General features: G+C 51.4%; 1 protein-coding gene across 5 annotated transcripts in view; it reads right to left on the reverse strand.

Moving 5' to 3' along the window:
- LOC125949620 (aryl hydrocarbon receptor nuclear translocator homolog) overlaps window positions 1-26,589 on the reverse strand; it is a 206,610-nt gene that overhangs the window by 125,426 nt on the left and 54,595 nt on the right. The window contains exon 3 of one of the 5 annotated variants that reach the window (XM_049676849.1): window positions 26,099-26,158. The exons of the other annotated variants lie outside the window; for them this stretch is intronic. Within the exon in view, the coding sequence (XP_049532806.1) occupies window positions 26,099-26,103 (5 nt within the window). The 5' untranslated portion in view covers window positions 26,104-26,158. The remainder of the gene's footprint in view (window positions 1-26,098; window positions 26,159-26,589) is intronic. 5 annotated transcript variants of the gene reach the window in all.

Below are 26,589 nucleotides of genomic sequence, written 5' to 3' on the forward strand. Positions count from 1 at the left end.
CAGCAGCAGCAGTAGAAGCGAGCATCAGAAGCGAGCATCGGCGAGGCGCGCACATGAGTTTCGCGAAAGTATTCTTCATTTTGACCACCCGTTCCTCTTCCTCCTCCTCCTCCTCCGGACTTTTGGCAGATTCTTGCTGGTTCGGGCTGGGGGACGCTGGTCTTGGCGCAAGCTGGCGCACGATGCCACAACAGCCGGGACAGCAGCAGCAGCAGCAGCAACCGAAGAGGGAAGAGACAACCAATTTATGCTACCATCTCGTGGCGCACATCTCGTGTTCCGTGTGTGTGTTTGGTCGGTCGTGGTCGTCGTTGGTCGCTCTCGTTGGTCGTTGGTCGCCGTCTGCTGCTGCTGCTGCAGCATACACACCGAAGAGAGACGGGTGGTGGCGAGGTTCAGATATATCCTTTTTCGGGATGCTCAAACCTTCCTCGAGCGCGAGACAGGGCGGGAGGCGAAGGAATGGCGGGGAAAAACAAATAATGATTGTCAAAATCGATGATGAACAGCCGGTCGGTCTTAATATGAGCGGTGCTGCCCCCCCATCTGGACCAAGGGATGATAGTGTAGCCCAGGAACGCCGGCCGAAACGGTCTTTTCGCGTGCTAAAGGGCCCCGGACGCGCCCAGACACTTGGCGTTGCTTTGGATGCTTTCCCAAACCCCACATTCGCGTTGTTGCTCGTTTGTTACAAAAGGCGGGACTGCCTTGTGGTGTGTGTGTGTGTGTGTTATCGGAGAGAACGGAGCACGACACGACGGGGACACGGAATCGGATTTTTGAGCAGAAAGTAAAGTAAAATTGTTTTAAAAGTGCGTTCGGTGTAGTTTGTTCCAAAAAAAAACAAAAAAAAAAACAAGTCACAACGCGGAAAACCCCCTAGAACGCACGTAGCATGAGCATAATGTTCATCATTACCAAATTATCAGACGGCGTGCAGTGGTGGTGGTGAAATGGCAAAAGAAAAAAACCCGGCGGAGAAAAAGCATCTCCGTTCTAGAGACTACACTTTACACGGACGGTGTGCAGGAGAAAAGCTTCGCCTCACGCTCCAGGCCTGCACCCCCTACTCCACACTCACCCCGACATGACAGTGATACATGTGGCGCTCAGTCACTTATGTTTAGATTTTATGTTTTTTTTACGCACCTCCCACCAAGGTCCCACCCCGTAGTGTGAAAAAAAAAGAAAAAGCAAACGAAGGAGCATCATATGACCAGCAGCACTAGCACCCTATGGTGGGGTCTCTCTCTCTCTCTATGTGCCCCTGTGCTATGTTGTTGCTGCCACAACCTGTAGCCGCTGGCGGCACTGAGCGAAAATGCCAACGAAAGCACTTTCTCGGTGAAGCGAGAGGCCCTTGCTCGTCGTGGTCGTCGTCGTGGTTGTGGTCGTCGTGGTCGTGGTTGTGGTATGCACAGTCCAGCACATAGCCACCACAGCATAGCCACAGCTGCTGTGTGGTATGTGGATTCTTTGAAAATTATGAGATAATTTATACTGTTGCATGTGTGAACCGAACGAGGAAGGCGGTGGTGATGTTGCTGCCAGCCAGCGGATCGTTTTTGGCAGTTTTTCGTTTTGCAATATATCTCATCAGACAAGGCGCCACACACACACACACACGCGGGCGCGGTTACAGCAATGGCTGGTCCCGGTTCCTAGGATCCGCCGTCCCTAGGATCTAGGAACACGAACGCCCGAACGATGGCACGGAGTCGTCGCTTCTCGGTTCGTTCTGCTCCGTTAACATGCGACGAGAACATGATTGGCCAAACAAAACAAAAAAATACAGCAGGAAAATAAAACCAAACCAAAACAAAGCAAAAGAAAAGCAGAAAAAAAGCAACGTTGAAAGTCCTTCGTTTCGTTGGTCGGGGACGTTGAGCTACTTCGAAACCTGGCGCGCGCGCGTACACACCATCTCGTGGGATCTCTGTCTGTCCGAAAAAGATCAAACACCTTGCGCGGCAGAGAAGGGTCCCAAGCGCGCCCAACCCCCCACCGCCCTCTATTCCCTCTCCCTCCCCCTCCGGAAAACATCATCTTTGTGAGTGATTGCGCGCCCGCGCGCCTCTGTGTGTGTGTGAATATCTGTTAGATTGGAAGGTGATAAAGGAAACTCGAGGAAACAAAACAAAAAAAGATGTTTTCCCGATTTTTGTCTGTTTGTTGCCGTGCGCCACCATCTGCCTGGCTCTCTACGCTAGTAGTAGTGTAACCGGCGACCTCGGGGCCGTCGTCCCCGAAGAGTTGCGGATTGATTTATGCCTTTTTATTGTAGATATATTTTGTGGAAGTTCCAACAATCCTCTCCCTCTCATAATGTATATCATTTGCGCTGCCGCTGCCGCTGCTACTGCTGCCTCTTTGGGGAATAGAGACGAGCACCACGCTCTGTAACCTGGTCGCCACCTCTGGCTGGTCGTCCAAGAAAACTTCCCGTAAGACGGATGTGTTAGAACACACACAGTACACACACACCGCCGTTCTTTTTCGCCCGTCTTTGGGCGTCGCAATCGAAAGGAACAAAACATGAAGCGACAACGACGATACGCGGGGAGAAAACAACAACAAAAAAACACACACACCAAAGTGCCCGCCGCCTTGTTGGAGGTCGAGGAGTTTGTTTGTTGCCCTCCTTTTGTTTGACACCGGTAACTACCGCCGGTTGTCCTGGTGCTAGCCCGGGAGGGAGGGAGGGGAGGGGGGGGGAAACCACCCTTACTAGCGTTGTTTGTCATCGACTGTCTTGGTGGTGGTGGTGCAGCCCTCCAGATAAACTCCAGAGTTAACTGACGCCACAACCAACGGTGACGGTGATAATAATGCTCGCTCAATTAACGACAATCGGCGATTGTTGCCGACGGTCCAACCCCCGGTAGTAAGTGGCGCATTACGGAAGCTGCACTGCGCCCGACCCTTACACACACACACAAAACAAACACAAAAAAACACATTCGGAATCTGCCGGACTTACTCCGGAAAATTGGTCTCCCAAGGAGAGCAACAAATCTCCAAACGACGAACGGAAGAGAAATGGAGGGGTGGTGGTGGTGCGGAGGTGAAAGAGAGATAAATCAAAACCGGGCACAACCGGAGGCCCGGCATGTGTTCGCTGCTCATGCTCAATTAGTTACAGGAAAGCCTCGCCCCACCCCCGGGGCATCCGCTTATCATCATCAACATCATCCAAGGGAGCAAGGGAGCAAGATAGGGGGTGGCAGGGTGGCAGGCGTCGTCACAGCGGTGGCATTAAAGAAGATGAATGGCGGCAACAGCACACACCCACACACACAGACACAAAGACACACACAGACACAAATACTGATACATAGTGAACAGCTAAAGGAGCTTCTTTAATATTTTAATCCCAAACGTTTAGGGATGTCGGCTACGGGACTTCCGACGGGATGCTCCCGAAAGATTTGAACGCTACCATAGGCCACGAGAGAGCGATGCTGCGCGCCGTTGATGCTGCGTGCGCTCGTGTGTGTGTGTGTGTGTGAGCACACGTGAGATTCGTTGGCTCACGTACGCACTCTCCCTCCCACCCTCCATTCCTCCGCCTTCAACTCCAATGTGTTCCAGTTGATGAATGGCAACAGTCCATTGAGGAGGGGGAGGCGGGGTATAGGACGACACCAGGCGGCGGCGGTTCTGGTCGGTCAATCGGCCACATTAGGATCTAGGCAAGGAGTGCCTTCCCTGCGTTCTCCCTCTCTCTTCGCTCTCCATACATCACACTATTCAATAAACTTTTTCTCATCAGTCGCGTGCCCTTCTCGAGTGGATAGTACGTGTGTCTTCGTGTGTGTGTGTCTGTGTGTGTCTCCTGTGCGATCTTTTCCGACACAATTTATGACACTCCATAGGCACCCCCCCGTACCGGGTGCCAACGGGTGGTGAAAAAGGGCGGAATCCGGATCCGGAGCCGGACGGACGGATCTACTTTCAAACTAAATAGGTTCTCGTTCTGTGCGAAAACATAAAACATCCGCGCGAAACGGGGAACCGCGTCGAAATCACTCACTGGCTACAATTCAGTAGCCCCCGGGACCAGGGAAGCGGAGGGGGGGGGGGGGGGGAGGGACAGAAGAATCCCGCGCCGTTGTCGTTACGCCGTTTCGGGGGCTTTTTGTTTTACGACCAAAAAGACCAAACGGCAGCTCTTCTTCCCGCGGACTCTTTGGCGCTCTCTCTCTCTCTCTCTCTCTCTCTCTCTCTCTCTCTCTCTCTCTCTCTCTCTCTCTCTCTCTCTCTCTCTCTCTCTCTCTCTCTCTCTCCGCCTCGATGAAGTCATATAAATCTTTTATTGTTTGGACGTCATTTCCTCGCCAGCGTTCACAACAAAACAAAACAGGAAGGGGGAGCGCAGCCTGGATAGCCTTGAGTGTGTGTGTGTGTGTGTGTGTGTCATCAGAGCCATTTTGCTACATTTAAAGACTGACAACACCACCGGAAAGCACCGACACCATTTTATCGGCATTCGGGAGCTGGGTTGAATTGGGTTGGTGGACAGGAATGACCTCCCGGTAGCGCATAAATCGTGGCCACCACCCACCCACCCCCTTTCCCGCACCATCATCGTTTTAACCACCAGAGGCGGTGAGGTTCGCTCCTTCACACCCGAAGTAGAAGGAAACCGCATCGCGAAACGAGCAAGAGTCTTCGCACTTTAGCCTTTAACTGGACCCCCAGGAGGAGGGGGGGGGGGGGGGATGGGAGCGTGTGATGGGCGAGGAAGATAATCTCGTTGATGTGTCGCCACATATGTCGATGCGCTTGGTACGGAGTGGTGGTGGTGGACGATCTCTAAATGGATTTTCCTTTTCCTTTCCCGTTGTCGTTGTCTTAAATCAAGACGAAGACGACATCGCAACCTCAGGACACAAAGGATTCACGCGAGCTTCGTTCACCCCCTCTTTTTGTGGCGCCTCTTATGATGGGCAACACACACACACACACACACAGAGTGATACGCACGATAAGTGTTATGACGTGTATTGACACGTTAAATATTTCAACACATTCCAATGACCAAGCGACGACGGTGGCGGCGGCGCGGCGGTCGGTACTTGGCCTCGTCGGTCGGCCTCTTCTCTAAGGCGCGCGCGCCCGCTGGATTCATGGATTATTCATACCAAAAAGGAACCAAACAGCAGGAGCAGGCAGCAGCAGCAGCAGCAGCAGCAATGGCGACAGTAGAGAGTTAAATCACCAGCACTGCATAACGACGCAGGATCATAATGCGTACGTTGATGTTGATGAGGAGTACGCTTTACGCAGCTTTCAAGCAGAAAAAAAACAGGGAAAAGGGGCGAACGGAGCAATATAAGGCTTTATGGGCGCGACACGACACGATTGATAAAGGGAAGGGGAACGAGAGAGAGAGAGTGATTGAAACATAAGATGGGAATGTATTTTTTTTTTCAAAGGATACTCGAGCGGGGATTGTAAATTTGCTGGACATCGTTTGTTTTTGTGGCCAAATAAAACGCGCGTCAAGATGGCGCTCCTTATGGTTGTAGGTATTCCCTCACTTTTTCTCTCTTGCTGACGGCTGATGATGCGTTCTTTAACCTTAACTTGACCATCAAAATGGTATTCAAGAAGAAAATTTTGTTTTCCTTTCAAAAAAAGAGAATTTTTCTCAAACGGGAATCGCGATCCTGATAAAGAAGAGCGTGCGGGGAACGAGTTCCTTACTAGCTTTTGGCTAAAATTATGACGAAAAAGCGGAATTGACATTTTTAATTTCAATTTAATTTAATTTTAATTTCATTTTCAATTCAAAAATTCAAATTTTCCGTTACACCATACAACGCGCGCTGCTCCTTAACCCGCAACGTATTGCTCTTTATTAAAGAGCCAATCACAACGACATGCACGTGCACACACACACAGACATACACTCTCCTCCCTCTCTTGAACAGTGAACCAAATCGATAAATCACCGACAAAAGAGTGAACGATGAAACGATTGAAACACCATTTGACTCCCCACCGGACACACACACACACACATTTCGCAACGTACACACTTCCCAAGGAATTCCCAGCCATGTTCTCCGTCCGCCCCTAGCCCTTTCCTATCAGCATCCACTTCATTCTCCTTCGATACGGACCAAACGGCCGAACGGTCGACCGACCTTCCCTAACCAAGTAGCCAGGCAGCCAGCATCTATTTACTCTGGTGCTAATGAATCTTAATAAGCCGATCCGAAACCGCCAACAGCAGCACCGACAGCAGTACCACCACCACCGCTTGGTACACCGCCCCTTGGACCCCCTTTTCCCTGCAGCAGCAGCAGCAGCACAGACCTCATTAGACCTCGCTCTAAAGAGGCGAGAAGGAAAATTCGTTTCCCAGCCCAGCAGCTCGGAAGGGCGTCGTCTCTCTCTCTCGGGCTCTCCGATGAAGGAGATGGCGGCAATGGCGATGGCGATGATGAGATGGGCCCCGTGGGCCTCACTCACTCACATAGACCGGGGGTGAATGGAAAGGCGGCCCTGGCACGAGTGGGGGAGGTTATATCACTTCAATCAACAACAACTCTATCGTGCGCGCAAAACGCCCTCCACGCTCCACGTTGCTGCCGGTCGATGGAGTAGGAGCAGTAGGCAACCTCATCATACACCCCGGGCACTCCCTGCCCCCCCCCCCCCCCCCGCCTCGGTTTGGAGGACTGCTCGAGCCAATGGAGGCGCAACGGTCTCACAACTCTCCTCCTTCTCCTCCTCCAACCACCAAACACAACATCAACGCCGGGCGGCTGTGACTTGTTCAACCCACGTGTAAGACAGAATTGGTGTGTGTGTGTGTTGGTGTGTTAGTGGGTTGGTTATTTTTATTGCAGTATATTATAATTACTGGCACACACACACACAAACACACACACACACACTCATTTGCTAGCACACCATCAATCGTGGCGGCCATTGGGTTAATTACCGTGCCAGCCGCCGTCAGCCGTCAGCCGCCAGCCGCCGCCGCTGCCGCCGTTCTAAGCATCCGTCAAGTCGAGTCGAGTGCTTAAGAAGATCTCCCCTCAACAATGAAACGTAGGGCGGGGGTGTGGAGGGGGATGAAAATGGCAAAGAAAACAAAAGGGAAAGAACACAAGGTCCCCTCCATCCCCCATCCCCTTCGTTCCCCCTTTGCTAGTGACAGCTGATGGGTGATGGGTAATGAACTGTCAAAATAGGCCTCCCCCCTCCCCCTCCCTCAACCACCGGGGGTTCGACGGGTGGCGCGATGAATGAATTGCATTTCCTCTTCCCCGCAACATCCGCCCCTCATTTTCCTGCTTTTCTGCAGTTTTTTTTTCTTTCTTTTCATCCCCACCATCCCCATCCCCCATCCCCTCCATCCCCTGTTTTTGCGATCGATTGATGGCAGCGCACTTGATACACTTACTGCTGCTGCTGCTGCTGCTGCTGTTGACCAGAAGGAGTTCGTTCGTTCGCGCGCGCTCGCAATTAATCATCGAGCTTTCGGGGTGTCCCCGGGCCGGTCGGTTGGTAAGTGAGTGATGTATTCGGTAGAGCCAACCCCCCGGGGGAGGGCGTCATATTTAAATAAAAATTAATTATTTGACAATTTATCAATGCCACCTTTGTCTTTGGTGCAGCGAAAGTAATACTTTGTGTTGTGTGATAAGTAAGAAAGAGGAGGAGAAGAGGGAAGAGGGAGGGGGATGAGGGGATCGATAACAGGATCTGCCTTCTCTCTGTCTCTCTCTCTTTCTCTCTTCACGGCATCGGTGGTGGCAGAATCGACACCAGCGATGGGAAGCCAGCAACCGAAGACGCGACCGGGGTGGCGCGAATTGGGGTGGGGTTGGGGGGGGTTGGCGACGAAAGCATGTCGAGCACTTGGCACCACCACCACCACCGCCGACCGCTTGAGTGCGTTTAGTGCGCTCCTTTCTGCTACATTGTAGCGTAGAAGCATCTTTTGCAACCCCCTTTCCTCCACCCTTTCCCTTTCCCTTTCCCCTTTTTCCACCACCACTCCTCGATGAGATGCTTGATCGTTAGCATTCCAGCAGAGGCCCCCGGCAACTGGCCTAGAAGAGACACGGCATGTGTGTGTGTGTGTGCGGATGGATGGTTGGGTGATGGTTACGCGCCTCAGTCTCATTATCATTATCCTCATTATGTTGGCCGGACGACCCCAAGCGGCGGAAACGAATGCGCGCCGCCGCTGCGCGAATAATGCTTTCTTATGCTTCCACTGACCCCAACCACCACTACCACTACCGCGACCGACAAGGGTGCCAACTCGGTCTTTGGGGGGTGGGGGTGAGGGGTGTTTCATGTTCATGCCCGGGCGGGCGCCGACGCATATGATAAGCGCAGCATACGCATAACTTTGGGTCCCACCCCTTCTCTCACCTCACTCCAGTGGTCAATTGATTATCTCGCAATGGGGTCCGGGGAGAGGAGGAAGGAGGGGCTAAATGATTGTAAACCGTCAATTCGGTTGACGATGATGTATTGCTGAATTAGTGCATCTGTTTTGTTTTAATAATTTCGCAATTTCGCTCCCCGTCTCTTATTTAATTCCCTCCGACAAAGAATGAGAATGAAGCATTCCATGCTCGCGCGCGCACACACACACACACACACACACACAACATACAAAAGTCGCGCGACTTTGGCGCATTGCAACATACAACTTGACTGACGCTGTGGTGCAGGAATAAAATTAATTACCCTCGATTATGGCAGCCGACCGTCAAAAGGTAAGTCCATCTTTCCCTTGCGCCCGCACACACACACACACCCAGACACCCAGACACACAACTACATTGTAGCGTGTCATTCGCTCGCAACAAGACGCTCGCGCCAAGAAGGGACCATATCCTTAAAAGGGGTTATCACCTTTGCTCCCCTGCTCCCGGCGGCAGTTGGTAGTACTGTAACTGGCACATTCCTCACCCCAAGGAGCCCTCACACTGCCGTCCCTCGTGAGGGGCGCGCGCGCTCACAAAACGGAAGTAAGCCCCGCAACATTGAGCATAAAATGTAACAGAAATGGACTCAAAACAGTAAAAATTGGGGAGAAGGAGGGGGTAACGACAACAACGATGGTGACGATGACGATGATGGGCATGCCTTTTGCTTTGTTTTAATCATTGGAAGGCGCGCACCAAACACACCACGGACACACAGACAGACGCCGGAGCATTCCATACCGTACTACGCCACGAAGTTTTCCTTCGCTTTTTTTTTGTGTGTGTGTATTTATGCCCAGTACTCCGGGGAGGGTGGTCTATCAAGTGGCAACACCAGCAGCAGCCTTGTCAGCCAGACGCGCCCTCCACGTGGTGTTAACCTTCTGGCGAACAGAAAATAAAAAATTAAAAAAAAACGGAAAAACAACATTTTCCTGCAATCGGGGCTTTTCTGACGGGGCTGGCGACGACCACCACGGCGACGACGATGACGACCATCAACAACATCAACAAACGGCACCCCGTTAGGAGGATACTTGTCCTACATTCGACCTTCTCGACACCCTTGACGTTACTGACGATTGTCTCTACTCTGTTGCGTTGCTGTTGCTCTCCGGTCGGTGAGGTGCGATATTGTTTTCTATTATTGTCCTTCCTTTCTATCCCTCTCTCAGCGATGTCCTGTCACCGACAACAACACAAAACTCTCCTCCGCTGCTGCTGCTGCTACTCGGAAACAACAGTTGATACATTGATACACAAAATTGCAAACAGAGCTTTAATTGATTATAATTACCGCACCTCAGATCCCATCCGGCCAACACTCTTCTTACCGCCCATCTGCTCGTGTACTACACATAAACACACGTACACACACGCACATTGAGAGGAAGGTTAAGCGCCACAAACTGCGCCTCTCAACAGCACAGCCACCGAGACACCGACGCTGTGCAATTTCATAATGATGTGTGTGTGTGTGTGGGTACGTGTATGCAAAAAGGGTGGAGGGCGGGAGCCGCGCAGAGCAAAGGAACATGCTTTTTTTATGCTGCGACCATCGTGTCTGGTGTCCTCCACCCTCTGTTCGGGAGGAAAAGTAAAAGTCACAAGAGGGGAGCCGCCGTTGCCGAGGTGTGAGATACGCACACGATGCACATGTGTGTGTGTATGTGTGTTTGGGGGTTCAAGAGGGGAGAGCAGAGCATAATGCAAAGTAGTGAGCATAGGTGAACACGGTTAATGTTGGGTCGAGTAAACAAATGTTCAGCTTCGGAAAGTCTCGCAGCCGAAGGGACTTCTTCCCCGGGACTGGAAACCGGGAGCTAGTGGTGGAGTGATTAAGACCCTCCCCGCTACCCTAAAGTCTGACCCCCGCGCCGCCCTGGATGGATACGCTCGATGACTGATGGTGGTTCGTCCGGAAAACAGCGAGGGGGTCGCGGTCTGTGAGGTGATGGTCAAGCATTCGTTTTTGACACACACACACGCATGTCGGGGCAACACTGCACTGTATCATTTGCACTCTCTCATCCCACCTTTACGCACTCGACTGTGTGTGTGTGTGTGTGTCTGAACGTTTTAGAGTGTCGGTGTGTTTTCCGTTTTATTTTTCTCCCCCTTCCCTCCCATTTTTTTTCTCGTTTTTCCACCGTGTTTCCCTTCTTTTTTTTTTAAATAATTTCACAAACATGGCAATTAAATTGTTCACCTTTTTATCGCAATTTACAACACCACCACCACACTCGTGCTCTTGCTCGCTCCAAAGCATGATGAACGATGAACGATGAACGATGTGAGATGGTTTCGTTCTGGTGGTGCTGCTGCGCTTTTGGCCAAAAGGCCAGCGCTGATGGATGGATGACTATGCCGGTTCTACTGCAGGAAAGTGAAACCATGGCTACGAAGGGAAAACTCAAAACAATCACGGTGATAATGATGACCGGCCGCCTTTGCAGTGAGGATATGACAACAACAACAGCAGCAACGAGAGGAGCGGCGATCAGGGCAATCTAACACACTGATTACCGACTGCGAAGCTGCGGAACGAAATGATTATTCCGCGGCGCAAAAAAGGGAACTAAGTTGAGGTAATTCAAATTACCGCGTCAATTTAATCACCACCACCACGGGGCTGTTGTTTTAGATGATTGTGTTTGGGATTAGAAAAAAAAAAGGGAATTCGCTAATATTTCTACCACAAAAACGCGTTTTCAGCATAAGTATATCGAAGAGCTCGCTTATCGAGAAGGGTTCAATCAAATGTAGGTGAGTAAAACACAGCCAGCCGATAGAACAAAGAAAGGATTTTCTTTTCCCCCCGGTTGGTTCCTTTTTCTTCTTCTTCTTCCGCTTCTTCTTCTTTCTCCAGGCCATTGGAATGGGGCTCATATTTATGAGTTTCGCCAACGAATAATGACGAAGCAACAAGCTGTACAAATATGTCGCACGATAACGCTGGTCGCTGGCTGGCTGGTGCGTGCTATAAAGTATCGAACTTTATTCGTTCTTAATTTCGTTTACTCGCCACGCCAGCTACTACTACTACTAGTCGTAAGCCCCCGATGACCACCAATGACCAATTATACCGATCGCAACGCAACCACCGCCGATGCGTGGAAAGCGATAAGTGCCCGGGAGCGAGAGGAGTGGGGCGGAGAGATTTGGTGTAATTGATACGTAACAAGCGAACGGGCCAGCCAACGGGTGGCCATTTTTCGGTGCTTTTTATGAAAACGTCAACGGCCGCGACATGGCCTCGTCGCGCGCGATATGTTAATGTTTCTGCGGTGCGCTCGCGCGCGCGGCGGCAGATCTGCGCTCAAGAAGCACCCCTTCCCTTTAAGGAACAACTTTTCCGCAAGTGCCCGGAAGCCATACACAACCCCTGGTCTCTCTCTCTCCCCTTTCCCATAAAGGGGTTGTGTTAAATGGAACCCATTCGCCCGCGTGGTGGCGAGGAAGGAAGGGAGGAGAACGCAGGACGGGGAGTGCTTTTAATGCGTTTAATTTGCCGTGAGAAATTGATTTCTGTTCCGGTTTTGCATAAAACTCCTTCTTTTGCGACGACGGCGGTGGCGGTGACGGTGGCGTGGCAACGGGAACGGAAGTAACACTCACACACACACACACACACGAACCCCGGGACCAAAGAACAACAATAATGTGCCCTCGTTTAGCCCGGCATTGTACCTTGGCTTGGCATCATATCGGCGTTCCCTTCGTGAGCATTACACGCCAACTCCTTCAAGTCACCGCCAGCGCCATCAAAACCTCCTTGGGGGCGAGCAGCAGCAGCTAGTTCAGTAGCAACACGTTATGCTAAGGATGCGCTCTCTCTCTCGTAGCATATCCTTTCCAGCAATAGGATCCAAACGATTAAAGGGATCGCGGTGCGCGACCGAAGAAGCAACGAGCAATCCGACACTTTTGAGTTTTTTTTTTTTGCTCGTTTCCCCCCATTCGTCTTGGGAACTTGAAACTCAATACTCCCGGAGCCGGAAAGGAAGGAAGGAAGGAAGGAAGGAAGCAAACACATACACACACACACACGCGCGTGGTGGCGTTGGACCGCAAAATTGGCTGGAAATGAATTGATAAATTGCTCATCGGAGGGGGCGATCTGGGATTTGATGCCCCTTTGCCCTTTTCCGGTGTCCGGTCCCAGTTTTTCCCCCTCGCGGAAAATCAATCAGAATCGGTCCTGTCCGGTCCCCAGGCATCGGGAAAATGCTCTCTACGAACACGACATCCCCAGACGTCCACTTTCATCTTTACATGCGAGCAGCAACGGTCAAATGTCACAAGGACACACACACAGACACACAGACACACACACACACATACGGGACTAGGAAATGGTCCCTCGTCCTAATAGACCGACCGACCGCAGAGACGACTTCCTTTTCCCTTTTCCCCTTGATCCATCCGGGGTTCGTGGGATGCAAATAGGGAGTGCTACGAGCCAGTCCAAGCGTTCAAATGTCCCTCTCTCTCTCTTTTTCTGTCTCTCTCTCACACACACACGCTCGATTAGGGAGCAAATATTTTCACCATCAGATTTGAATTTTATCGCCAACATAACCACCCCACCACTCGAGGTGGGTGGTAGAGGTTGAGCGACCGAGCCAGGGTGACGGTAACTATCGTCGTAACCAGATCCTGGACCCTGGCCACCATACCACACCACACCACACACCGTACCCCGTGCACCGCGCGCCGTCTGTCGAATTTGGTTTTAAATTTCCAATCCGATTAGCAACAGGGCGCGCGGCAGGAACAAGACGAAAAAGAGGGGACGAGGGCCAAGGGCAATTCGTGGCAGTGGGACGGCGTATGTTTTGCGTTGCGTGAACCCCCTCCCCCGCCCCCTTACCCGCTCCCTCAACACGTTGCTCAATACAGAGGACAGACGGTCGTCGGTGGTCGGTGGTTCGTGGGGTCATTGAATTAGAGTGAAGGCAACCCCCGGGGGCGGGTGAGAAGTTGGGCATCGTCCTCTTGGGAGAACCTTCCCGCACCCCCAGGACCGGACCCGGAATAAAATGAAATTAGCTTCAATTTGTAATTGAATATATTTCCTATTACGATAAACTTTGCGTTTACCAGATGATTCCAACTTGCGGCGGTGGCGGCGGCGGCAGCGGCGACTGCGGCGACGATTCCCCAGCTCCGTGGAACCGAAAATCTGCCAAAAATGAAATGGTGAAAGGAGGTGGGTGGCCATTTATGCCGGGACCGCATATCGTCGCAATTGTGGCGCCGCTCGATTGGTTGGTCGAACACCGCAACCTGGAACACCGCAAAAACCCGGGATTGGTCGGGTATAAAAGGGGCAGCTAATGAATGCGTAATTAGTTGATTGTTTCATTAGGAAACCGGACCGGAGACCGAAGACCGACGGCCAGGGAGAACACCCTGGAACGTCCCGGGGGTGGCTTATGATAAATAATTGTGCGCGACAGAGTTTGATCGAGTGATTTGGGAATAATCGAGGGGAGGAACCCGGGAGAGCCGAGATGGCCTAGATGCCAGTCACAGTTTAGAATTTGGCCGCACAAAACCCGGGGCCAGGATGATCAGCCGACGATATGAGTCCATACGCAGACCGCAGAAGTATAAATAGAGAGAGAGAGAAAAAGAACTAAAGTTAGTTTCTGGCGAGTTAATTGAAATTCTACAAAGGCCCCCGGGGGCCGGGGCAGTACGTACTTTGGGTCTCCTATTTCCAGTTACGGGAATCTAGGCGATCTAGGATAGGCAAATGTTCGCCGCCACCAACCCAGACAGGAGAACCAGGACAGACTGCAAGGAATTCAAGATCGCGCGCGACTGTCGGCCTCCAAAAGAAAGCACCGACGACGACGACGAAAGGAACGGTGGCCAAAGAGCGATAAACGATCCCCGACGCACGATATGACGATGTGATGATCGCTCGAGTACGCCCGCACACACACACACACGTCGGTAAACGCCACCGGAATACGTAAAAGTCTTGCGGTGCGCCGAGGAATTCGAACAGAAAGTTTGTGGCCGTCTGTGGCGTACCATTTGTGGTCCGAAAAAATGACGTGGCCCACAAAAACGAACCACGCAACACACACACACACACGCGCGCGCGCGCGCGCACACACTCGACACACTTATAAAGGATATAAAATTAAACCGCGGCGAGTGCGCGGCCAACCGGCAAATCGGTCATCAAACTGGCGTGCGCCGGGACAAAGAGCTCGTAAAGCAACGACGACAACAACGACGACGACGGCGGCGGCGGCGGAGAAGAAAGATAAAGATTGATCTTGCCGACAACAATTGCCCACAAGACGAGGACCGCGGTGCCAAATAACGCCTCAAAAACAAACGGCGACGACGACATGCTAGAGGTATCCGTATCCGTATCCGTGTGGCGGTAATGGCGGCGGTGACGAGCGCTTTATGGACCACCGGTAGCCGGACATTAGCGGCTACCGAACAAACATAACGGGAGGTCGCAACACCATTCGCGGATCATTCATAAAAGTCCGCGAGATGCCGGCGGACGATTGGATTCGAAAGTATACTTGACGGTCCAAAATGGCGAATCTCGCGTCTCTCTCGCTGTAGCTTCTACATCGACAACGAGAAGAACTCTCGGTTTGAGAGATAGAGAACTCTCACATTCCCCACAAATCCGTCGCGAGAACTACATCACGTACGTCTAGAAACTGCAGAGAACAAGTACAACGGCGTACAGGAAAATGGCCGCACCGGAAAAAGATAGCTTCTGTCAAACTAGTACTGCATGGCCTACTTTGAGCAAACATCATGGTTTGTCAACATCGTCAGCAACACACACGATGACGTTTGTTTGGGAGATTGAAAATGTTTGGCTTAGTTTAAACTAAAGTTCTCGCGAGAACTTTCAAGTAGAACTTATGGAAGTAGTTGTACAATTTGGCGAGTATTTATCATTTTAAACCATAAACTACCATCAAGACCGAGCAGAAGACATGCAAGAAGCATAATCGCCACCACATATTATCAATACTGCTACGATGTCATTGATTCCCCAGGGAACACAAACTAATGTCGCGTCAATGTATCCCGGGAATCCCCAAGATACAGGACACCTTGGACCAACACAAACCCATCATCAAAACAGTAATGAAAATGGGATTCCCGTTCCCCCCCGGCCCCAACGGATCCACATCCGTCTTCTCTTCTGTTTGTGCGTGTGTGTGTGTGTGTGTGTGTCAACAGTGTTTCTGTCAGTTTGACAGCTAGCCGCGCGTTGCGTATGCGTGTCACATGCGGGCAGTAAAAAGGCTATTTTCTTTTTTCAACTATTTTATTTCCATTTGTTGCTCTCCCCCTTCGTTGCCCCCTTCGGTTATCCCTCGATTACCCCTTCACCCCTTCGTCAACCTGTCCCCTCTCCTCGCTTCTCCCTCCCGCCGTGACGCTAAATCACGCTAAAGGTATTTTACAATTTTCGGATTTGAAATTCAAATGATCCACAACCGTTGCTGCGCGCTTCCCTCTCCCGCGTTCCGTGCAAGCGCGTTTGGTTCGAGCGCGGTATCCGGAGGACTACACCAACAGGACACGGCTCTTGCGCCGGGCTGGACGGCGGCAGAACGCACCTGACGGCGACGTTTCCGCTTCCAGCACTGCTGGCTAGCGTGTCTGCCAAGAAGGCCCGGACCCTTCTCACGGAGAGGACGGACACGAGATGCCGTGGCGATGCCGTGGCGATGCCGTGACCGTAGCTCAAAATCTCAACCTTTGCGACCAAATTGCGTCAAATTTATTGTCAAAATAGATGTCATCGATGGTCACACCATCGATGGCGATGGCGACGATAAGGGCCAACGAATCCTTCGCATGTCAGTCGAAGGGAAGTCGAAACGATGGTTATTTATAAACACGTCCACAACAAACCCTCTATCGGGGTCGTTCAATTGGATGACATAATTGGTGTCCATCGGCACCCGGGCACCCGGGCTCCAGGTTAACTCCGGGCACTCAAAATGGCGTCCCAATCGTTGAAGGATTGAAAGGGGCCGCCATTACAGAAGAGGTCTGCTGTTTGGAAAGGATTTGACGAGTAGTCGCGTGTGCATTGGTTTGACCGGAAAAGGCATCAATCGGTGCGTGCGATAAACGATGCTGTTTGTGTTAAATAATCACTTACAAAAATATCTGTTTGACTTTTTACCAAACCAAACCAAAAGAAAAAACCAAAAAACTAAAACCTCAATCTCGCGGTGCGCACGGGGCCGCGGCCACCATTCCCAGGAAACGGTTCGGTCCCGCGGACACACATTCGGTTGATGGCCATCGGCGCGGCGCGGCGCGTATTTAGTATTCCGGCTCGGTACGCGCTTTCGGGTTGCCCATTTCGATGAATCATGGTTATTCATGAGAGTGTTTGTTTCGGTGCGCGCAATGGTAACCCCCCCCCCCCCCCTTTTCGTGGCGTTCCTTCTTTCCTCTCCTCTCCCCGGCTCGCTACCAACGCGCGTAATTTCCCTACCATTTATATGGTTGCGGGCCCGGGAACAACATCGTAGCCCGATCAACAACACGCCTCGAAGCGGAGTCTCAAACGCAACATTCCCACACACTAAAACCACAAGTGGCAACCGATGAGCCCGGAGGGGGAGGGGATCCATATATCCCTACCACCAGTACTAGCTACTGCTACCACCATTACCACCACCACCACTAAACCAGTTACAAATGCTCGTAAAAGTGCGTCGATGATTAGTCACGACTATTAATTTTCATCACCATCGTCAGCGACGACACTCGGAGGGCGAGACGCTCCTGTGACCACAGAGCTCTGTAACGGTAACAACTCCAGGAGGTCCGTGGGGCCGTCATTTTATGCATTTTCCCCCTCTTGCCCGGTGCTCCGTCATAAAAAGGCTGCAATGCTCACGGTTTAAGAGGAAACAGATGCCGAGGATTTGTACGAAAATAACTGGCTTGAAAAACGCATTAAAAGCAAGCAGTGCTACCGGAATACACACGCACACACACATGTGCCAACACTTGTTACAAACAATAAACAACTCAACATCACGGGCAACATAGTTTGTACGCGATGCACAATCGAGCATCGAACGTCGATGAGTTTCGTGCTCTTCGGTTTTTTTTGTTGCTGCTGTTGTTGTTGTTGTTGTTTGTTGTTGCATCCCTTCTCCCCTGCAACAACATTATTGCTGCTCCACATTTGATAAAATCCGATGAGCGGCAAAAAGCGGCATTAAAACCGTTTTCTATGTATCATCCCTCCCTTCCTGGTAACGTGTGCGGGCGCGTGTGTGTGTCGGATAAAGGCACCCTTTTACCGGCGTTGATCCAATCTTCTCGGTTGACAACCGCCGCCGCTCGTCAGCCACCCTCCCTGAATGCCTGATTGCGGTCGATAATTTGATTTGCATGTTATTGTGCAGAGGTGGTGGTGGTGGTGAAGGGTGCAGGGTGCAAGGGTGCTCATCAAATTAAAACTCGCCCAACTCAAATCTAAATGTCCCCCCTCCTGTCGCACTCTCTCTCTCTCTCTCTGTCTCTCTCTCTGTCCTGTGTGCGCAATATATTATTTACCAGCACATCGGATACTAATCACGCAATCCCTTCGTCACATTTCCTTCACATAAACGATTGGCAACACCGCCGGTGTGCCCTCCTCGCCGTAAAACACCGGACATGGCCAGTCGTGCAGTTGTTGGTCACCATCGCCACCACCACCACCACCACCACCACAGCGATAAGCGCGAAAGTGAGCGGCCATGATGCAATTTTGATATCGCGATCACTCTGCGTATGTGTGTGTGTGTGCGTAAACCTGTTGGTGCACCACTGAACGGGGGGATTGTGGCTACATCCTGACCACCTGCACAAGCAGCATATGATGCCACTGGCGGACAAAACAACATAAAATGTGGGTCCCTAAAATCAGCGCCCTTTTCGGTTGATTGGAGGGATTTTGTAGCGATTCCTTTTTTTTGTTTTTTGTTTTCGCTGATCCACGTGTCACGTGGGATTGCGAGCGAGTCTGGGCCAGCGAGTGGCCACCTTTGGATGCCGCTAATCCCTAGTGTCCACCCTCATGGGTGGGATTCGCGCTCGCGACTGTCGATTCGGTTCGTTGGGCGGATGAAACTCGCGGGCAAACCATCCAAAACGGAGGAGAGCAGGAAGCCTGACAGTCCCCCACAGCATGTGTGTGCGCGTGTGTGTGTGTGTGTGCGACCACCTAATTTGCATATAATAATTATTCCAAATTGAAATATTTACATAGAAATCCAATAATTGAATATCCCCCGCTCATTTACATATTTCACCTTGGCAGCGGCAGCGAGAAGCGAGAAGCGGCGCGCGCGGTTAGCCAGCAGCAGCAGCAGCAACAGCAGCTCCAGCACTTGGCCAGCCACTCCAAAACCATTCCACACATCATCGTTGTCAAAGGAAGGTGGGATGGTGGGCGGGCGAGTAGCGCAAATAAATAGACATTTGCATTTGCTACTGTAACACACATCACAGAGCACAACGCAGCCCTCGGTGCCTGGCGTGTGAGTGTGTGTTTACGAAAAGGGATGGCTCATGGTTGAAATTATCCACACACGAGCGCACATACACACACGGACACGGACACACATGGACTGGAATCCCCATCAGTAATTTGGTATCCTCGCGGGAGCTACGATCCGAACGAACAGTTCCTGTGCGTGTGTGTGTGTGTGTGACCAGAGTGTGCTATTGCCGCCCATTGCCCATTACACACATTGCTCTCATGTCGGCTGTCCACCACCATCATCATCATCATCATCATCCTCAAGTGGCTCATCGACATCGTGTTGGTCAAATGTTTGGGGAGGTTGTTGCTGTCAACTGACGTTTATGTCAAGGACCTCGCCGCCGTCGTCGTCGTCGTCGTCGCATGTGTGCGTAGTCGCTGGGCCCGGTGCAAGGTATGTTTTTGCCTTTCGTTTCTTCGCTTGCGAAAGCGAAACCGTTAACGGACACCGCGTGTTGCTCTGCTGTTGCTTCCTTGTTCCTGGTCCTTCGATTCCTTCGATGATTGAGGTCCTTCTGTGTCCCCTTCTGGATCGCTAGTTCCGATTTGCGTACTTCCTACGTTAGTTATTATAGTTATTATAAGTTTATTAGCCGGTGCGCGAGCGTAGCAGCCACCATCACAACCACCAGCACCCCTGCCAAGAGGACAACAGTGCATTTCGCTTCTGTTTGCTGCTGCAATAGCTGCTGCTGCTGCTGCTGCTGCTGCTGCTGACGGTTGGTGACGCGATGGTGAATGGAGCAGCAAAATTAATAGCGAACAAGCGCACCTCATAAGCATAAATGTGCACCAACCGCGTACACACACACACACAGAAACATACGCGCCATACGTGTGAGTGCCTCGCGCCAAATGGACACTAAACGTGTGCGACAAATTGCACAACTCCGCGGTAACGCGGTCCCGGCGTTCGTCGTTCACGCGGCCCGTCCGTTCCCGTTATGTGACATCAATCCGGTTGACAGACCCCCAGAGGCCAGCAGGGCCGGACATACCAGCGCCACGCGTCATCGACCGATGGGGGGGGGTTCCACAATAAGAAGGGGGGCCAATGGTTTACATACAATGGTAATCAACATAATCATCCCTCATTATTTTAGGCACTTGCTACTGAAGTGCCTGAAGGAAAGAAGGGTTGGTAGGGGAGGGGGGGGGGAGTGGGGAGCGGGGCCCTTTCAGCTTCCACCTCCTTTCCTTCCTTCCTTCCTGTCTGCCTTTCTCTCTCTGTGTCTCTGTCTTGCTTTTGTATGTTTCGCTAAGTAAATATAGACTCACAGCATGTGTGTGCGTGTGTGTGTGTGTGTGTGTGCATTAGTAGCGTTTTATGTCGCACGCGTCACTAGAATGGCTGCAAGCTGCACCTTTTGTTCTCTCCCTTCATTTTTGGCCGCACGCGCGATCACCGATGACGTTTCAATTCGTGGTGTGCGCGCGTGTGTGTGTGCGCGTTCACTGTGCACTGCATAAACAACGGGCGGCCCCGCGCAGTCAGTTACAGGACATTTCCCGGAGAACCTGTGGCACCTGATTACGAATGCAACACGCACAGCAGCATATTGCAGCATCGCGGTGCTGCCCGCGAAATGTACTGATTGGCGAAAATCGTTCAATGACAACATCAAATTGCATCCGGGACTCCTCCGGGAGGCTGACAAAAAACCCCGCACCGATGAAACGGGTGGAAGATGGGGGGTGGAAGGACCACCAAAAGCACGCCCTCTTCGCTGTAGTCTCTCTCTCTCTGTCTCTCTGTCTCTCTGTTGGGCGCGCGCGCGCGCATTAAAATTACAATAACTTATGATTGGGTAAATTAAATTCCCGTCTTCATCATCATCATCATCATCATCAAGGACCACCACCAACAATCGTGGCCGCGATTCCGGCCACGGGGCCCAAACCGTGCGTGCGTGCGTGCGTGCATGCGTGCATACATGGCGGACATTTTTGCTGGCGACCATGATTGGACACAAGAGTTCTGGTTGTACCACGGGGCACGGGGGATGCTGCTGCTGCTGCTGCTGCTCCAGGGGAAGGTTTTTGGAGCATAAATTTCGTTGCATTGTTTGCGTATGCTAGTTCCACACATCGACACACCACTACAACGACAACGACAACAACAACGTAGGTGAACGTAATTTTTGGGGAAAATCAACAGCAGAAGGAAAACCGTTGTCGTTGCCAAACTTCACCACAGGGTTGCTGGTGGCGGCGGCCAGTTAGTGTTCCATTTTGCGCTCCCACACACCATTGCGTGATGCAATGATGGAACAAGGCATGCAGCGGCCACAGATCGAACCAACGGAGAAGGAGAAGCAGCGGCAGCGACAGCAGCATTGTTGTGCGGTCGTGTGTCATTGCAGTCAAATCCCGGCCCGGCGCAAGGACTGCACGCGGTGCACGTGCGTGGCCGTTGAAAGGCAGATTTCAATTGCCACGACGACGACGACGACGGCGACGCACGCCGCGAAAACAGCGGGCGAACACCAACCGACCGCCGGGTTTTCTGGGACCTCGGCCCAGAGATGAGAACGACGCCGACGTCGCCACCGACGACGTCCGTGGTGAAACAATGATATTCTCGAGACACTCTTTTTCTGATCTGACATTTGCTCGACGTTTTGAACGAACGAATGAAAATAGTATTTTCCCTCAAAAAACGTAGTGCATCGCGCGAGACCTGCGTGTGTGTGTGTGTGTGTGTGTGTCAGTGCTTTGTGGCAAGGTCACATCGATGGGCTTCAACGATGCTCAACATGAGTGCTTCCCTCCTCCTCCTCCTCCTCCTCCTCCTCCTCCTCCTCCTCCTCCTCCTCTTCGATGGTATGTGCACACAGCAGGAGGGCCGCTGCTGCGCCAACGAAGCCAACGAGCTCGAAATCGTGCCTTCGCAATAAACCAATCGATCGATCCAGTTGTCGATTTTTGGAAGGGGTGGGGTGGGGGAGGGAGCGCGCCTCCTGCGGAAACATGGTAACCAGCTACCAGCTGAGGGTTACATGTTCATCTCTTGCTGGGTGATCAGCAGCCAAAGCAGTCTGCAAACTGCAATCTTCCTACGCGAAGCAAGAGATGATGTGGCCCCCGGAGTGGCCGGCCGGCTGGGCGGGCGTGCGCGGGAGGACGACACAACATAAACATACATTTTTGGCCCATGTAGACCCCCGGTTCGGCGTCGTTCGTCCGTCCGTCGAGGATTTTTTGAAGGAGGAAAAGCAAACAAGCAAACCTCTCCTCCCCACCTTGCGAGATCGCTCCAAACGCTGTTTTCGCAAATCGGTTTTTGTTTGTTTTATGCTGGCTCTCTCTCTCTGTCTGTCTCTCTCTCTCTATGCATTTGCGACCGGGCTCGACGGGGGGGAGTACCCTGGTTTTTTTTGGCGGGGGAGCCTCCAATGTTCCATCATAAAAAAGGCTTCTCCGAGGGAGGGATCTACACACCAACAGCAGCAGCAGCGTGTGTACTGTTGTATTTTTGGCGCCGCCATTCCAACCGACGTTGTTTTGGGAGTCCGTTTTCGCGTTCTTGTTCTGCTGCTGTGTGAGTAGCAAGACACACACACGGGGAAATCGCTGATCCAGAAAGGAGCAAAAGTGCAGAGAGCGCCCGTAGCGCCTTCGCGGTGCGCGCCTGATTGGAATGTGATAGTTTCGTTAATCGGTTCGTAGAAGCAATCGGACTACACCACCGGCAACAGCAGCAACAGCATCGCTGTTTTGCTACCGTACTCTGGTTGTGTTTTTGTGCTTCCTCTCCACCACCACCACCACCACCACCAACACCACCACCACCAACTTCAGCGCTGCTTTGGTTCGAATTTCGCTTTGGGTGTTGATGCTAAATTATTCAAATTATGTTAAATTTATGTTCCCCCCCCTCTCCATCTTTTGCTGTTTCGGGGTTTAGGATTGTTTCGCCATTTCGTAACAGAGCATCCGTCGAACACCGTCGAACAGGGATTTTTTCTGCGGGTGGCGAGTAGATGCGAGGAGATGCAAACAGCAACAACAGCATTCCACACATAGCACCAGCAGCACTCGGCGCTTGTCGAAGACGAAGAACAAACAGCAAGGATTTGGATTTGGATGGAGATCGAGAACACAAATAGCGGGAATGCCGCGCGCGCAGCAATTGGATTAAAATTATTGTACCACGAAAATGAGGTAAGATTTCGGGTTTAAAGCAATTAGGCAAACAATTCGCGCAACGTATCATGTTACGAATGTTGCGATGAGGCGGGGGGCCAACTAATTGAGCGCCGAATTATCCTTATTTACCGAAGCAAGCAACCCCCTCCTTGCTTGCTGCTAAATAGAAACAGAAACTAATCAAACTAATGAACTAAAAATATGACAGAAGCTATTTAGTTCAAAGTCTGCTTTAAGAAAAGGGGATAATTTGGCATCGACAAAAAAGGGGAATGCTGCTTTGGGAAATGGAAGATTGTTGGCAAATTACTCTGCATCTCATTACCGCCCGATAGTTGATTGCTGTTCCTCAACTCGAATGGCAACCAATCTTCCGCTTCTCTGCTCCCTCTTTGGATCATTCCAAGATGGGTGGTGGCGGTTCGCCAATCGTTTAGCATTCCCGGGAATTTCCATGAAACTCCCCAAAAAACAAAAAAAGGACAAAACATGTCCGAGGAGACGCTGTCACCAGAGAGGGGGAGAAGAGAAAGGACGAGAGTGATGATACCAGCAAATGAATAAGCGACTTCATCAGCGTAAAATACTCCTCAAAACGCGTCAACCCTTGGCAAAGGACATGTGGTATCGCTTTATTCACGCGCCTCCTTTGTGTGTGTGTGTGTGACATGCGCGCGCTCGCGAGCTCGAAATTAGCCCCGATAGAATCTTGCACCTGCCTACCGCATCACTACCACCAAGCCAACGGGGGCCCCCGGAATGCTGCTACTTGAAGCAGCCTGTCGACGACGACAACAACGACGACGACAACAACGACGACGAGGAATCCCTAAGGATGCGACGACAGAGATAGATGAACGTCGCACTAATTATTTGGCGACATCGTTAAGCAGTAGCGCAAAGGGACGAGGGGAAATGAAATCGAGAGAGTCAAAGTCGATGTCAGGAGGGTGATACGACGACACCAACGATGACAGCAAGGGAGGGGGAGGCAGCAGCAGCAGCAAGTGCTTTCCGAATGTTTATCCTTTATGCCCTCTAATTGTGCCATAATCAAGCGGGCGGCCGCTGACAAGGACGAAATTCCGCAAGGAATCGCTGTCATCCCCGCGCACCCGGGTTAAATTGATCCATACGTAAGCAACGGAGGTACACACACACACACCAAGGGGTTCCGGTCCCGTCACCATCGCCATCGTCGTCGTCGTCTTTCCTCGGAATGATTATCGTTTCCCTTTATCTCTCGAGGAAGCAGCGAGTACGATTGACATCTCAGCTCCGCAGCAGCAGCTACACGGAATGAATGTGTGGTGTGGTGTGGTCTGGGGGCCTGGAGTCCTACACATCCCATCCCCTTCCCCCTCGCTTCCGTCGTGTTTTCCGGTTGCGTACATTTTGAATATTAAATGGCTTCATTTGAGAGGAGGATCCCGCAAAATGCGCCTCATATGCATACATAATTACTCCGCAGTGGCTCGTAAATAGAACGACCGAACTGCTGCAATGATAAGAAGAGGGCAAGACGAATACGACGACGATGATGTCGCTTTGTCTGCCTACAGCATACAGCATAGCATAGCATCAGCTCGGCTAATCAACCTGGTGGTGCTAGCTCGGTACGCGCGCGCGGTCGTTGACATGATAATATACTACCTGTCGCCAGTTTCCTTCGTATTCAATTCCACACAACCAACCAACCAACGACCAAGAAGAAGATCGTCCTCATACCGCGAGAAGCATACCGAAGGGTTCGCGGGAATTGAATTTAAATGGGAAGTGCTCGAAATTGAAGCTCGAATGGAAACCGAAACCGAAGCGAGCATGTTGTGTGTCGCTGGCGCAAAACATTGTCGTTGATAATTATGATTTAGAATTGCGTTCGAAAAAAGAAAACGAACGAATTTCATCAACCGAACCGAACAGAGACGAGAGAGACTTTTTGCGACTCAAATTACAATGGAAAGGATACAAAGTGTTAATGGTGGTCGAAAGACGATTATTGCGACTGATGACTCCTCCAGTGCTCCTGCTGCTGCTGTTGCTGACCATTTTCACGGCTGTCCAAACAATGCGAAGAGCAGTTGTCCCGCCGCACGTCATTGCAGAGCCGCTGCTGGGGCAGCTGCTCTAGCATCCCCGCTGGCACACACATCCCCCAGAAAAGCATCGCCCGAAACCCGAAGCGATAAGAGGAAGCGCTTTGCGGCGCGTTCCTGGCACTAACTACTGCGGAAGATATAAAACCGGCGGTGGCGCAGGCACCGCTAATCGACCAGGCGGCGACGGTGGCGGCGACCGATCGTAACTTGTGGTACAATGTTGTGTGCCCAGTCGGTGTGTTGACCGAGGACCAAAACACGCACTCTCTCTGTCTCTCAAGATGGCGAGCAACAATGTTAAGAACATTGTGCCTTGTGCGACCGATAATGTGATCTTCGCCTTGCGTGTGTGTGTGTGTGTTCTTGAGTCTCGTTATGATACGCGCACGTTGGTTGTTGTTGTTGGTGCTATTTTTGGTGGCCAGCCCCTGGGTGTAATAACGTTTACGTTTTGGTCCTTTTGACAGCGCGCGGTTATGCATATGCGCGGACGGCCATTTTTGGGGTAATGGAGAGCAAGCATCAATTATGGAGCAGCATTTGGTTGCTTCACCCGGTTTGTGTGGCCGGCCATTAGAAACAGACCCGCCGTACACACGGATGGACTGGAAATAGAATGTAATTCAATGTAGGCTATAACCGGAAAATGAACCTATTTTTAACTGTCCGAAACTCCAAGAATAGTTTCTATAGGTCGCCTCCGTGTAGTGGATAGTTATGCAAATAGAACCTTAGCAGGTAGCGAAGGGATGGTGGTGACACGGGTGCCACCCAAATTTAGAATAGAAATCATTTAAAAAAACAAAAGCATAAACAAACAAACATACCACATTGTTGATCCGATTGGGTTTTGTGCAAGTCTCTGGGATAAATGTTGCTAAACGTACCTGAAAATAGTGTAAGAAAAAGAAGGGGAAAGGACTTATTTTAGTACAAAAGTATACGTTCGGAATGCCGATTTGAGGGTTTTGATTAAAGATTAAACACTAAATAGAGATCGCAACTCGGTACGACGAGCAGCACTTCCGACGAGGAACTTCCGTGATGAGAGCGTCGTGTGCGTCACCACCACCAGCACCAGTACCGCGTGTAATGATTGACCACTTGTTGTGTCCCGGTTGGGAGGAAATGGGAGTCTAGGCACTAGCTGTAGGGTTTTTTTCGGCGATAGGGCAAAGAAAGCGGACCATTTTAGCCCGCGAAATCAATTAACTGGTAGCCGAAACCGTGACCGTGGTTCGACACGAACGTTTGTCACGAAATTGTGGCCGAGAGCCCGGTTCCCGGTCTCCGAGGTTCTTGAAGTTCTTTTGGAGCT

This window comes from Anopheles darlingi, chromosome 2 (assembly GCF_943734745.1).
Source record: "Anopheles darlingi chromosome 2, idAnoDarlMG_H_01, whole genome shotgun sequence".
In the NCBI taxonomy this organism is placed as follows: domain Eukaryota; kingdom Metazoa; phylum Arthropoda; class Insecta; order Diptera; family Culicidae; genus Anopheles; species Anopheles darlingi.